The sequence below is a fragment of the Oryzias melastigma genome, linkage group LG22 (assembly GCF_002922805.2).
Source record: "Oryzias melastigma strain HK-1 linkage group LG22, ASM292280v2, whole genome shotgun sequence".
NCBI classification, from domain to species: Eukaryota; Metazoa; Chordata; class Actinopteri; order Beloniformes; family Adrianichthyidae; genus Oryzias; species Oryzias melastigma.
Genome location: NC_050533.1, coordinates 3,075,867 through 3,091,474, shown reverse-complemented (window position 1 = coordinate 3,091,474; position 15,608 = coordinate 3,075,867). Strand labels below are relative to the sequence as shown.

Sequence of the window (15,608 nt, the reverse complement as noted above, 5' to 3'; positions counted from 1 at the left end):
TTAAGGTTTATTTTGGAAACCCGGAGAGCTTGGAGTAGACCCGCTTCTCCTCCACACCCAGAGGAGCCAGTTGAGGTAGCTCGGTCTGCACCTGGTCCGGATGCCTCCTGGACGCCTCCCTGGAGGTGTTTTGGGAAGACCCAGGACGCGCTGGAGAGACTAAGTCTCTCGACTGGTCTAAGAACGTCTCAGGGTCCCCCCAGAGGAGATGGAGGAAGTGACTGGGGAGAGGGAAGTCTGTCTGGACGGACGGACGAATCGAAGATAGTAATGTGAAGTAGTAAAAATGCTCAAAAAGGCTCCACACCACTCAGGTTAACATCTTTCTAGAAAGGAATCTTGTTTACTATTTCAGCACAAACTGGGTCTTCTGGATGTGGAGGGAGCAGCTTTGATCTGAGTTCTCTGAGGTTCTCAGCTCATCTCAAAGAGATACTCCATGATCTTCTCTTTTCATTTATGATCCATAACTCGTGGCAGGAACAGAGAATGACCAGTAATATGAGGCCTGTTGTCAATCTGGGTTTTCTTTTCAACTGATCTGACACTAAGTCCTCTAAGCAGCAGATGTTCTGGTGATCCATGCTCCATTTTTCCACATAACCCTTCAACCTGGGAGGAAACTCTTAACAGCCAAAAGCGACTAGGAGCTTCAGAAAAGTATCACCATGATTTGGCTGGACTTTTCTCATGCATTAAAAAAAACACTCTAATGAAAATGTTGTTTTTGGTGATTTTAACATGTTCTTGTGGCGTTTTCTGATTACATGTTTAAAGAAAATAATCTTAAACTTGCATTTTGGAGTATTTCTTTATTCAAATGGCTGTGAATCAAGAACAGACATATTGAAAAAGTGTGACGTAGAAACTGTGCTGGGCAGGTCTTAAATGGGAAAGCATGTAAACAGAGAACTCTCAGGAAAGGGGCGGGGTCGTTTTGTGCCAATGATCCCACCCACAACTCAGAGGTGAGTTTCTAATGAACCTCAGAAACAGTATCCTAGAAAAGGACAAGTTTATTTATTTTAATCATAAGCAAAAGAGCCCAGAGAGCTTTTAAAGTAGCTCAAAAGATGAACAAGAAAGTTTAGGATTCAGTCCCAGGAGTGGATGGAAAAGTCCTCAGAAACCCTTTGTGTTCTGTTTCAAACCACCTGAACATCACCAGCGTTTGGGTGAAAGACCTCAAGATCATTAAACCCCCATAAAAACCCCCAAACTCCTCACCATGTGATGACTTTGGCAGCAGCTTGCACGGATTGTTCTCCGCTCACATCCAGACCCTCAAATGCAAATCTGCGCACTAATCCTGAAAACAGTGTAAAATAGTTCTAAAGCAGTAAAACCTTCCTCTCCAGCAGCAGCGGTTAGGACAGGAATGCTGAAGTCATAGAGGCCTAAACCCCGCGGTGGTGTGCAGCACACACACACATGGACGTGCACATCAGAGCACCTGCATGCACTCCTAATTTTGTCCAAATCAAAAGCAGCTCCAACCACAAATAGTTCCAGTGTGAGTCAACAGTGTTTTGGTTCCTCTGAACAGCCACCCTCTGTGGTTTCTTGTGATTATAAAATTACACATTCTCGTAGAGCGCTGGCTCCGGCTCAAACACCGGCGCTACAACGCATCAAGTGGATCGCCACGAGGTGAGGAGCTCTCCGAGCACTCAGCGCAGGAAAGAAAGAGAAGAGCTGAAACCCGATCAGCTCTAATCAGCTCCTTCTGTTTGAGCTCAGAATCCCAGCAAACGACATCAAACGCCCCTCGTGCACTCATCCGTCTGCACTGAGCAAGGACATCTTAAGAAGCTCGATATGAACCAAAAAATGGACACAAATTCACACCAGGCGCTTCAGCTCAAGACCGTAAATCAAGTCTCCTCCACCGGCGGACGCTCCAACAAGCCAAGAAAAGCTTCCAGCCATTTTGAACGCATTGTTTTTGAAGCAACACGTGAAAACAATACCTCCAAGAGAGAGTTCTGGGCTCTGAGTGAGGAGAACCAGATGTAAACAGAAAGTTGACAAATCATAGCTGCTAGTAAAATCCTGCTTCTCATCCTCGTCTTCGAAGAGCAATACCAGGGAAATAATGGCATGCAGACCCAAACGCTTGAGGAAAAGCGCTGTAGTTGATGTCACTTCAGACTGGCAGAAGTCCTATTAAAAACATTAGCGTTTGGTTTGTGTTCTCAGACTTTGCTTTCTCCGTTGTGTGTGAAAGATTATGACTTTTCCTCAGATTTGTCTCTTAAATTCAGACTCTAAAACAGAGGAAACGGTTCAGTTTTGTCATATTTTTTTTAGACATTCTCTTTTAGGCTATTCTGACCTCATTTCTTATCTTAGATTTCAGTCGAATGTTTAAGAAGCGTAAATGTTATATTAAAAAAATCCCCCTGAAGCCCTTTGATTGATCAAAACCAGAAAATCTGAAGACAAAATCTCATAAACTTGTTGTGATTTAAGAAGGAATCAAGCAGCTGCTCGCCAGTTTCTACTCTGAAAGACAAACTGTCATTCAAATGTAAGTGAGATTATTTTATACTCATAAATTGTAAGTAATCTTGTAAAATATGCATACATTTTTTTTTTGTTCTGGAAATAAATACCACAATAAATGAAAACTGTTTTTGTGACTGTCACTGGCAGCATCACCAAAACCTTCGAGGAGCCACAGAGGACAGAACTGCCTCTGGGACCAAAAAAGCCTGTAGATATTTCACATTTTATGCAGCGTTTTTTTGCACATTAGAGAGAAAAGTCCAGAAATGTTGTTGTAAACAGTTTGATACTGGACAAATGTAAACTTTTAACAAACAAAACCTGTTTTTCATGTCCATTTGCACTTTTTTCTCTCTAAAAACTCTAAAAATCACATTTCGATTTTGTGTTTTTTTTTCAATTTAACACAATTATGAAATAAAATAAATTGCAAAATGATTATTTATATTGAAAATTCAATGTCTTATTGAAAAAGGGGCGAAAGCACACATTTGTAGGACATTCTCTGACCCTTTCGTAGTCAAAATTAGCAGAAAAGTGGCGGACATTGTAAGGTTAGGCCTTAAAGGGTTGAATGGACCTGGTTCTGCTCACCTGGACAGGTAGCTGCTTGAAACGGACTTATAGTTTATCGATTTAAAGCTGTGCACACGCCGGCCGTGTGAAGCAATTATTAATTTCTCATTCAAACTTCATGAATTAAAAGGGACGCCATCAATACGTCACTGAAAAATCCAAGTCCTTGATTGGTCAACAACCTGGTTGGACGCGTGGTCTTGGACGTGCTAGAACAGCGTTTTGGATGTGCGGTTTATACACGATGAAACACATCTTTTATGTCCATCTTGGGACGACACAAGACCGCATAGATTACATTTTACCTTTTAAACGTTGGTAAAAAGTGACCTTTTTGATTCTTAACGCCACTTTTTCTGTTGATTTATGATCCTTTTGGCTTGCCATATTTCAATGGGGTCTGCACCCCAAACGACCTCAGTTTCCTCTGAAGATGGAGGTGAATTTCTCATCCAGGAAATCAGTGGATCAGTTTATTTTGACCTGCTGGTTAGTTTACTTTCATTTTCCTCAAGTTTTAGGTCATTAACTGTCAATTAACCACATTTTTATTGGATATCAAATCACTTAATTACACTTATTCAAACTTTTGCTTCTAAAAATTCTGTTTTTTGGAGTTCACCACGTCACCACCAATAGATTTCTCCTCTACCTCCATAATTTTAACGTAAAATGTTATTAAATTCTAAGCTAATGTTTAATTCCATTCATTTTTTAAATTATTTTTTCCTCCAGAATATTTAAATGGAAAAAAATAAATGAATGCTGCACAAAATGCTGCTTATTCGTTGCTTCAAAAGCTTTTTTTAAATTTATTTAAGTAACTTTCAAAGGTTAATGATTGTTTTTTGCAAAACTCTGGGTCAGTTTTTTCGGTAAAAGCTGTCATCTTGTTTGATACTATTATAATCTGATTGACGTTCAGCCTTTTAATCAAATGAACATTTTGGTGAAAAAATCAAATTGATTCAAACTTTAACTTCAAAGTGACTGAAGTCTTGACTCGTTTGTCCACTAGATGGCAGGTTTTGATTGAGGAGCGTCTCTGCTGCTGCCGCATTCCTTTCAACTTCAACTGACATTTTTGCTAATTTATGATGAATTCGTTGAAATTTTTTGATTCCAGAAACATTTCCTGAGGTTTAAAAAAAATTTAAAACTGGGATTCGTTTTTCTGGCACATAGCGATTGATGGATAACTTCATGTTCTCCACCTGATGTTCTGAATCAACTCATTCCTAGAAGAAGAAACTCTCTGGAGACACAAATCCAAACCTGATCCAAACCCATCATTTCCACTTTTACCTGAGCTTCAGTTCTGCATAAATGATAGTCTCCTCACTCAGCTGAATTTCTTTACAATTTGAAAACACATTTAAGTTTCAAAAACTTCGGTTGTCGGTTTAAATTAAATCTTTTCTTGTCTTCTATTATCTTATAAATCACTGAATAGAAGCTGAAAACAGAACCCTGAGGAACTCCAGCATGAATCATTGCTCTGATGTGGTTCAGGTTGTGGAGTCATCTCATCATAAAGGATCTTTGAATGTTGTAAACCTCAGTTTGGAAAGGAAACAATAAGGAGTCTTTAAATTAGAAAATAAAAGTCGGTTTTATGTGGAAAGTCTTTATCAGAACCTAAATGAAGGTCTGAAGATCCCAGATGTTGAGCAGATAAACAGTAAAAATGCATTTTTTTGGTAGTTTAAATTAAAGATTTAATTTTTTGAAGAATTATATTTATTAACACAAAAATAAATCTGAAAATGATGATCAATCTGAATTATTGTGTATTTTAATATTCAGCAATAGAGATGTTCAGAACCTGTGTTCCTCCAGTTCTTCTCATTTCCAGGCCAGCTGAGAGATATGAAGAGATGGAACTCCTCTGTCGGAGTGAATAGCAGAGGATTCTTTAGGTCACGACCCAAAGGTCAAAGGTGAGAGACTGACCAGTAAATCCAGAGCTTAACCTGTCCTTCTTCACTCCAACAGATCAAAGCAGCGGCCTGACCGATCTCCTCCATGAGACTCATTCCCACCTCTCCACCTGTACGCTCCAGAACTTAGAGGTTCTGATTCTCCCTCCAGCTGCTTCACACTGAACTCACTGGAGGTTCAGTAAAGCCAACAGAACATCATCCGTTCCTAAAGACTCCCTCAGGCTCACCCTGGAGGTTCTGTCCATAAAAACATGAACAGAACCAGTTAGAAAGGAGTCCGACTTGTACTGTGACTGGTGGAAACTCTTGTTAGTAATTTGATTTTTTTCTGTCTGTCTAAACATCCCAAATCACTTGTGACTGATTTCCAATGTCATCCGATGTGATTTTGGCTTTAAATGAAATGAATAAAGTTTTTTCTAACTTTTAAAAAAGAAATTTGATGAGCAAAATGTCCCCAAATCTTCACCTGATGAGCTCATCTGTTTCAACTCTGCATATTTAATGTTTAACAGTTTTCTAAATGTGATTTTGACTCATAAAAGTGACAAATGTTGGTTTTTGGATCAAAATAAAGAAGTAAAATAACTGAAATGGATATTTGATGAGATATAAGCCCTGCTGCGCGCGCGCTCTGACCCCTGCAGCCTCCTCTCTGACCTGCGCGCGCTCCATCATTCCCACACATCTGTGCGTGTCTGCGCCGCGTGCAGCACCAGGCACGCGGAGCTTCCACAGAACGAGGGAAAGTGCAGGTTTTTTTCTGCTGAGTGCGCGCATCCACTCACCAACTTGGCGCGCTCGTGCATGTCGCGCGCGTGTGAATGGGCCGGCTGTGTGACGTGCCACGAGGTGTCGGCCTTCGCGTATTAAAAGAGGCGGGAGCGCAGAGCGCAGATCCGTGCGGCGGAGCCCGGAGGTGTGAAGGGAAGGCAGAGACAGCTCAACCACGCAGCTGCTTTAACCCCGCAGCGCACGCACTCACTCGCTCACGCACGGTGCTGCTCGCCCTGGAGGAACGGTCGCTGCAGCGGGAACATGCTGCCGCTTCACTGACGCGTCCATCCAGGTGCGCCGCTTCCACTTCCTGACGACCCGGCAGGATTACAGACGCGCCTTTCATCTCTGAGGTGAGTTCGATTCCCGGAGTCTGATGATGTTAAAACACGCGCGGCGGTCCGCTCTGCTGTCCTTCGACAACCTGTTATCGAAACTTCTCAAAAGTTTTGGAGCTGCGCGCAACAGGTGTGCGCGCCAGCCAGATTTTACCTAGAAGACACTTTAATTTTGTGAAAATGTTCCCAAAATATCTTAAAATGACAAGTCAAAACTAGTTTTTTCTTCCTCCATTCATGATCCTCCAAAAACATCCAGCTCGACTTAAACGAGCCCGACTCCCGCTGATGGATTTATTCAAGACCTTCAATCCACATCCGAGGCCGTCTGCTTTCACCTCCTCTTCATCACTTATCCGTTTAGTGACTGCGCGCACGAGGGGCTCAGCGGGGAGAGGGGAGACCCCTCCGTCTGCGCGCCCGCTCACGCGCCCTGCAGCGCGCAGACGGAGCGCTCACATCCACGCGCGAAGAAGGGGAAAAAAGTGAGACATTGGATTAAACAACAATTTATAACGTTTAAAATGATTAGTTTACATCATATTAAACACTTGAGTTCATAACTGACTCAACTTAAAGTCATTTGATAAAAACTAATACTTTTAAACGTAACCAATTAACGAACTTTTGTTAATTGATCCAATTTTTCACTTTTTCCAGAGTAAAATCTTCAAGTCCGTGTTAGAATTTTCTGTTTCTGAGTTCTAAATTGAATTTTGATCTTCTTCAGATGTCGGATGTTCAAGTCTGGAGTTTTAATGGATCCAGAAACAACTTATTATTTTATTCATAAATAAGAAATCAGAATAGAATTGTCTTCAACTTGATCAGATCAGCTCCAGATCAGAACTTCTGTGAAAGCCTGAAGCTGCTTTGGAATTCTGATCCTTTAGAAGTTCTGAATTCTTCCAAAACGGATATTTTGATGAAAAAAAATCAATTTTTCATCTAAAATATAGCAAATAGTTTTAAAATTGGATCATAAAATGTGTTTTCTTTTTTAGTTTTTTTCTTATTTTCCATCCAAACTGCTTGAACGTCACAAACTGAGGAGCAACTCAGCCCTCAGAGGTTCTGGATCTGACAGTCCGGATCAGAACTGGGGGGTCCTTATATTCAGAAGGACATGAAAGGGTTAAGTGAGGCTGCAGCAGAACTTCTGCATGAAGTCAATTACTTCTGCATGCTGATCCGACGAGAGGAGGGGGCGGGAGTTCCAGCTCCTCTGCTCCTCATTACAGCAGAAGAGAAGAGAGACTGATTCTAAACGTTCTGGAAAAATGCAGAAACAAACAAACAAACAAACAAAAACGTGCCTGCTTATGATTGTCTTTCAGGAAAAGAGTAGACATTCCAGCTGCTGACGCATCAAAATAAAGTCTTTTTATTGGATCAAATTCATGTTCAGTTGCTTTTTATCAAGAAATGTTAAAAGTTTCATAATTAATTAATTGTATTGAAGCCTTAAATGCACATAAATGAAGCAGAAACTTGAAAAAACGTTGATTTAAAGGCACAGATTGTCATGTAATTCTCTTTTTTTAAAAGTTAGAGGGAATTCTTCTTTGAATTCAACTCAAAAAATTTAACGTACTGTAAGTTTTCAACCGTTAATACGATTATTCCAGCAGATTTTGAAGGAGAAAAGCGTCTCACGCCGCTTTTCTCCTTCAAAATCTGCTGGAATAATCGTATTAACGGTTGAAAAGTTGCAGTAAATCAAAGAACATAAACACTCAAGCTCAGTCATAAAAGGTTAAATAACAATTTTAGTGATTTCCCAACTGATGACAGTTCTAAAGATCCCCAGCAACTTTTATTCTGAAATGTCAGTAACAGTGTTGTTTGGTGTGTCGCTAACAGAAAAAATGCAATATTCTGATTTATTCCTGCAGAAAAGGGACGGATTTTATAAAACTACTTTGGTATTTAATATTCGAGTTCATATTCAATCCTATTCTTAAAAAATACAAACATGGCTGCCTTATAATTTTACTTTAACTGTTAATTTTTTAAGGAAAATTAGTAACAACATATTCAGTGACTAATCAAATCAAATAATAATAATAATTGAATAAATTATTGATTTATCACGCAAATCTTTAATTTTATCTGTTTTTTTTAAAATAAATCTTGAAGTAATTCCAGAAACTTAAACACAAGACAGATCACAATATGTGATACATTCATTTATTTAAGGTTCAAAAGGTGTTTTAAAGTTCCTAAATCTTCTCAGGTTCTGATTTTAGAAGCTCTGATTGATCACTTTGATTGCATGTCCAGTTTTTATTAATTTCCAAACATTTCCAGTAGGGATTTCCTCAGGATTTCTGCTGACATCAGCATAAACCTGCTAACCAGCTTCTTGCTAACATGCAATTTCTTAACTTTTTAATGTCAGTCAATCCATCGTTTCTGCAGCACTTTTCAGATTTTTTTCACAATGAGCACAAATCCATATTTGAATGTCATTAACATCAGTAGAAAAATATCAGTGAAACAAAATACATGAGTAAAATAATATATTATTTTGTTTTATAGAGTAAAAACTTTATAACAAGAAATTCACAAATACGTTTTTTAAGTCTCCGTTTTCCCATGAGTTAAAAATAAACAAAATATTTGAAAGGAAAGTCTTCCTGGTTTTATTTAGGACTGACGCTTCCTCATTTATTTGTTTGTCTTAAAGGCGTCATCTGAGTGTTTTACAGGGTTAAGAGTATGCAGGCCGATCTGATGAACCCGTTCAGCCCCTCAAACCGTTCAGAACCAAAGAAACTAAAGAAAAGGTGAAAGGCAGACGCTTACTGCAGCAGCAGTTGTGAGTCAGAGATGTCAGACGTGCGCTGAAGGCCTGAGGTGTGGCCCGCGAGCGTCTGCCTGACACAAAGATACATCATTGTCTATTGTTGCTGCAGCTTATCCAACCTGATTGAACAGATCGCAGGTATTTGTGTGAATGAGCGCTGTCATTCGGCCGCCGCAGGCATGCGTCTGAACCGCACACAAACACAGAGCCAGGCCTGTGCAGGAGATTTGGTTTTCACTGCAGCAGCAGCAGCAGCAGCACACATCTGTCCCGTTCACATCTGGAGGATCTTCTGACGTTTCTGAGCTGCTCTCCTCATGACCTCATAACACAATTAATTCATCGGTGTGTTCAGCAGACGGAGATGAAGATTTGACATGTTTGAATCTGGATCATCTTTTACAGGAGTTCTGTCCTGAAAACATCGACAGTGTTTTCTTTTCAAGTAGAACTTTCTGTCATTGAATGAGTGAAGAAAACAAAAGGAGAAGGACTTAAAACTCTGCAAATGTTTGAAAGAATTTTACATTCGCTTTCAGTGTTGACCTTGAGCAGGAGTGGGAAACCTGGGCGACCTGGGGGCCACATGTGACCCCTGAACCCCGCAAAACTGGAATGAATGATAGGTTAAAATCCCTGTTACTGTTTTTCACCCCTGAAATTCTGGAGTCTCTCCTTAGATCAGGGGTCTCAAAGGGACCAAAATCACCTTAAGTCACGGGGTTGAACAGGATAAACATTTAAAGAACACTTTAAAACAACATTTTTAAAACTTATTAATAATAATTAACTAGATATATAGCATTACCTGTGATAATCTTAGGGTGAATACTGTAAGCTGAATTTGGCCGCAAAAGATGCTAGTGATGATAGCTGAAAACACTGAAGCTGATAGCCAGTTAAAATTATAGCTAAATGCAAAATTAGCCTCTAAAAATAAAAATAAAAACTTAAGTTAGCCAAAACAGCTAGCATGTAGCTGAAAAAAATAGCTAAACCTCAAATTTTCTTTAAAAAAAAAAAAACGGAAAAAAAGCCTAAATTAGCTAAAACAGCTAGCATGTAGCTGAAATATTAGCTAAACTCAAAAATAGCTTTAACTTTTTAACATAGTTATAAATAATAAAAAGGCAGGAATATTATTCCAGAATAAATCAACTTAAACCGATAACATCAGGCCATTAATAACAACACTCTGTAATGATACTGAGCTAGCTACACGCTCACACTGTACCGCTAACAGAGAGGTTACTGTCTCATTCATTTAACTGCAGCTAGCGGTTAGCCGCTAAGCTAGCACCAGCTTTCACTCCAAACTTACTTGAGTTTGCTGCTTCAAGAGTCGGATAAAGTTGATCGTTGTTGAGTCTCTGCAGGTAATCCTTTTATCCGAATGTTCCGCAAACTGTTTTTTGTTGACGACCTCTTAACTTTTATGCCAGAATGTAAAAATACGGCAAACAGGAACTCATGCTTTTAAGGGGGAAGGCGGGGCTATGTTTTTCTGTAATTTGATTGGTTTGACTGTCAGATCAGTCCAACGTGGTAATTTGATTGGATGTTGGGCTGAAACCACACATGGATGTAAACAAACAAAGAGACCACCAAATTCTGTTGATGCCTCCCATTGCATGGTGGGAGTTGTATTTATGACTGTAGCATAAATTGAACTTTTTTGGGTGCTGAAAGTTATTCTGGATTCCAGTGATGTTTGAAGATTTGTTGTTTTTCTGACATTCATGTTTTCATAGTCGAACACACATTTTCCCGATTATTTCAACATCCCCTGAACGCACCATTTTTCTAAGTTTGTGTTTTTCCCTGAGGGACATCAACCCATTGATGCTATTGATGCTATGAGATATAAAAGTCTCAGATTCAAAATATAAACTTCAAAATATTCTATATATATTAAATTTCGATCAACATTAAAGCATATTTTTGTCCAGATTCCTGATTATTTCTTTCTGTAATGAGTTAGATTGCCAAAACTCTCCACCCATCTGCTCCTGGACTGACTCTTCTGTCACCCATTGTGACCCACGAGTTAAGAAGTTTGACCTTGAGTCTGACCTTGAGTTGTTAACATGATTAGTGTTGCTTCCATCTGAGAAATTCTGCACACCGTGCATTAAAAGCACGTGCGGATCCTGCATCGGGGCCTGAAAACGATCCCCTGCAGCGGTTCTTCTTCACTTCCTCGGGCTGGATGTGTATTCTGACAGCTCCTCCAGGGGGTGAAGGGGGCAGAGTGAGCCTCATCTGCATATCAAGCCCATCCGAGGACTCGTGAAGAGAATGGTGCTGACTGAGACACTTTCTGGTGTTTTCTGAACCTCTGCTTCACCTTGATCTCAGCAGTTCTCAAGAAGAGTGCAAACTAAAGGTCTGAGTGAGGCCTAGAAAAGTCCGGAGGCAAACAAACTTCACATGTCACAGAAAATATCCAATTATCTCTTTAAAAACTGTTATTCTTTAACAATAGTAACTCTCATTTGACGTTCTTCAACAGGAATTTCAAGTTTTTAGGCCTTAATAGGAATAACTTGGGTAAACTCTGCTGTTCACTAACATTTTCTTGTCTTCATTTTTATGTTTTTGCTTTAGAAGAACCTGCAGCAGAAACGATGGGCAGTAAGACTCTTCCGGCGCCCGTCCCTCTTCATCCGTCCCTCCAGCTGGCCAACTGCTCCCTCATCCAGAGCTCCACAGGTCTCCAGCTTCCAGCAGACCATTTCCACAGCATCTACAGTTTCAGCGCCTTGCACGCCATCCACCTCCACCAGTGGACGCTTGGCTACCAGCCTCTGGCTCTGCCGCGCTGCACCATCTCCAAGCTGCCCCCCCAGTTTTCGTCCATGGCCTCCATCCCCATATTTCCTCACCTCCTGCAGCCAAAGCTGGACTCCGCCGCGCTGCTGCAGAGCTCCAAGAGCAAACCGCGCTTTGACTTCGCCAACCTGGCAGCGGCCGCCACGCAGGACGATCACCTGAAGGTGGAGGATCTGAGCATGACGGGGGCAGCTGCTGCGGCGGCGGCGGCCCAGTCTCCAGCGCAGCACCAGAGCTCGGCCGGGCTGGGCTGCCTGCTGGACGTGACCAAACTGTCCTCACCAGAGCGCAAGTCCAGCCGCGGCCGACTGCCCTCCAAGACCAAGAAGGAGTTTGTCTGCAAGTTCTGTGGCCGGCATTTCACGAAATCTTACAACCTTTTGATCCACGAGAGGACGCACACAGACGAGAGGCCGTACACGTGCGACATCTGCCACAAGGCCTTCAGGAGGCAGGACCACCTCAGAGACCACAGGTGAGAACTCCGTCACTGGCAGCACCTCACCAATCTTTAATATGAGTTTTCAAAAATGAAGGCAGGAAATAAAACATCAACCAAATAGTGAGTTCCTACAATGATCAAATCCATCTCCACCTGAGAAATTTTCATTTATCGTTTTTTGCAACTCTTTGGTTCAGGGAAACTTGGATTGGATTTCCAGGCTTATGTAATGTTTACAATGGGGTTGGAAACCAACACATTCCCAGTCCCAACTCGTCATTTATGGATGTTTGGTTCAGGCCCCCTCCATGTCACTTTTTGACGTTTTGGTTGTTCCAAACTCATCATAATTTGACTTGCTGTCTGTTCCCTTTAAATCAGAGGTCCCCAACCTCCGGTCCACAAACAGGTAACTGTCTAATGAACACTTGGTACCGGGCCACAGACTCTAATCTTGGACCCCAACCCACGAGACATGGACTGGTGCCCTAACCCAAACCCAGTACTGGTTCCACGTCCGTTACCGTGTCTGGGACCCTAACCCAGTACTGGTATCCTATCTCTGTACTCGTTTACCAAACCCTAACCCAGTATAGCATCTGGTACTTGTACCCTAACCCTGTACTCTAATCCAATAAACTGTCCCGGTATGCATCCGTTACCACGTCTGGTACCGCGTTCCAAGGATTAGGGATCTGTGATTTAATGAGAACAGCCAGAACGTCAAATAACGACGAGTTGGGGACGCCCAAAACGTCAAAAAGTGACATGGAGGGGGGCCGAACCATACATCCACATATGAGAGAGAATGTGTCATGGAAACACGTGTTGAAGCGACCACAACCAATGAAAAATCTATGAAAACACACACATTTGCATGTTTTGGGCTTCAGCACTCAAAACGCTCATGTTTGTGCTTCACAAGTTTTTAGTCTGTTTTCAGGATCCACATACACAATGCCTTTGAACTTTGACCAATCAGTGACTTGGATTTGGTAGTGACGTTTGGATGGCGTCCTTTTCAAAACGAGGTAGTACTTTTATGCGTCGAATTAGTGAAAGAAAAGCTCACGGAATGATTCACAAGATTTGTACCACTTTGACATTTTGCATTAAGTCTATTTCAACTGTAGTTACAGTACATGTGCCAGTATGGGGTAGTGGCAGTCCCCTGGGAACACTGTATGCCAAAAACATCCACATTGAGCGCTTTCTTGTGTTAGACATTTTCTTTCTGCACTCACAGAGGACTTTAGGACCCTGATGAGATGGTAACAACTATCAAATCTGCCAATTCATACGGAGTGGAAATCCTACACATTCTTAATCCCAACTCACCATATATAGACGTATGGTTCTTGCCTCCTCTATGTCACTTTGTGACGTTTTGGGTGTCCCAAACTTGTCGTTATTTGACGTGCTGGCTGTTCCCATTATATCCCAGGTTTCCAACCCTTGATACAAGGTGCATCACATGGTACAACAGATGTTAGGGCTACTGGGTTAGGGCTAAAGTACCAGTACCGGTCCGTGTCCCTAGAGTTGGGGACCCCTGATCAGCATCTGTGGCCCGGTAACAATTGGTCTTCAGACTGGTACCAGATTGGTGGACCCCTGATTCAATGGGAACAGCCAGCACGTCAAAAAACGACAACTTGGGGACATCCAAATGGTCAAAATGTGCCGCGTAGGGTGGCCTAACCAAATGTCTATATATGTCAAGTTGGGAGTGAGAACACGTTGGGAGATCCCACTGAATCTCACCTTGAGATCTAGCATGATCCATGGTTTCTGGAACCGGTGATACCAGAACTGATATTCTGAGAACAGCTGCTGTTCATCCTTTGGGTGAAAGTTAAAAAATGGTCTCCATTTGGTTCTTCTTTGCTCATGAAGCTGCCTAAAATTGACGTGTTTTCCATGTATGGATGTTGAGAAAAACATGCGATCTTATGTACCGAAGGAAATTGCAGAGCTCAGCAAAAGTGTGACAGACGGTGAAGGTGTTCACTTCACAGCAGCTGTGGAAACAAATGCGATAACCTGCTGCGTCTCTCCCCGCAGGTACATCCATTCCAAAGAGAAGCCCTTCAAATGTCAAGAGTGCGGAAAAGGCTTCTGTCAGTCCAGGACACTGGCCGTCCACAAAACGTTACACATGCAGGTCAAAGAGCTGAAGCCAGCCAAGGTCAAGTAGTTCAGTCCAAAGAAGAGGAAGCGACCGGGACACTGGAAAAACAACAACACGACCAAAGACGACCCAAAGAACAGCCAAAGACTTTTCCTTCTCAGGAGGCAAACATTCCTCAAGGATGAAATATTCCACCGGCCTCGTCTTAAAGAAAAAACAGAATCAGCCTCAGTGCTTGTTATCAAAGCCTGACTTGGCAGAGAAGCCGGTGGATGTGTGGAATGTGAAATGGACCTTGAAAAACCCCTGTGGCTGCTCAGCACAAAGACTTTACAAGCATTTAATCCAAAGAGGAAAGTTACTCCTATATGTTTTGTAACAAAGCCCCAGAATGATCAAAGCCATGTTAGTGACAAACATTTCCCTCGATTTTTTCCAATACTCAGTTTCAATGTTATTTTTGTACAGACGCAATATATCAAAATGTATTTTTGCACTTTAACCTGATTAATAATTATTGACATGTATCACTGGATTTCTTAAACTTATTTTCAAAATGAATAATCATTGCTAAATAAAATATTTTACCAATTACCACTGGGCTGTTTGTGACTGATCCGAACTCTGGATCTTTATTCTGATTCAGCCAAAACACACATTGGAATATGCAGGATATGGTGCTTAAAGATTATTATAATTGTCCTAATAAAGAAACAAAAGATGCTCAGGAAACAACTACAATCCAGTCAGAACTGCTGTATTAACAAAACTGCAAAGATTTTTACGACCCACTCCAATGAAAATTACATTTTTTACTGGTTCTTCCAGCATTTTCCTCATAATGGAGGACATATATGATGAAAATTAAACTTAAAATTCAATTTCCGAGTATTTTTTTATTCAAATCATTGTGAAATAAGAGTAGACAAAAATGCATTTTGAAAAAGCTTGTAGCTCCTTGCCCTGTTCCATTCTATTGTATCTACTTACAGACAAATAGATCTATGTGTGAAATCAAAGGGATGATGGGAAATGAGGGAAGACTCACTCCACACCAAAAGTCTCACCCACAACTTGGAGGTGAATTTTAAATGAACTCCTGCCGCTCTGCAGAAACTATGTCCTAGAAAACAACACGAGTTTTCTGATTTTGGCTAAAAACGGCATCATCCTAATCCTAAGACCACTGGGAACGCTCTGTAAATGGGTTGAAACATGATTGGAGTGGGACTTATTTTGGTTTTAATAAAAT

The 15,608-nt window shown here is 41.2% G+C and overlaps 1 protein-coding gene across 2 annotated transcripts; it reads left to right on the top strand.

Moving 5' to 3' along the window:
• Positions 1-5,914: 5,914 nt before the first annotated feature.
• Positions 5,915-14,950, top strand: osr1 (odd-skipped related transcription factor 1). 2 transcript variants are annotated; one of them, XM_024269288.2, is made up of 3 exons: positions 5,915-6,157; positions 11,562-12,258; positions 14,290-14,950. In XM_024269288.2, the coding sequence occupies exons 2-3, from the start codon at positions 11,579-11,581 to the stop codon at positions 14,420-14,422; spliced, it is 813 nt and encodes a 270-aa protein (XP_024125056.1). In that variant the 5' UTR covers positions 5,915-6,157; positions 11,562-11,578; the 3' UTR covers positions 14,423-14,950. The 2 variants fall into 2 exon arrangements, with proteins under 2 accessions (XP_024125056.1, XP_024124970.1); XM_024269202.2 differs by having other exon boundaries at positions 11,559-12,258.
• The last annotated feature ends 658 nt before the right edge of the window (positions 14,951-15,608 follow it).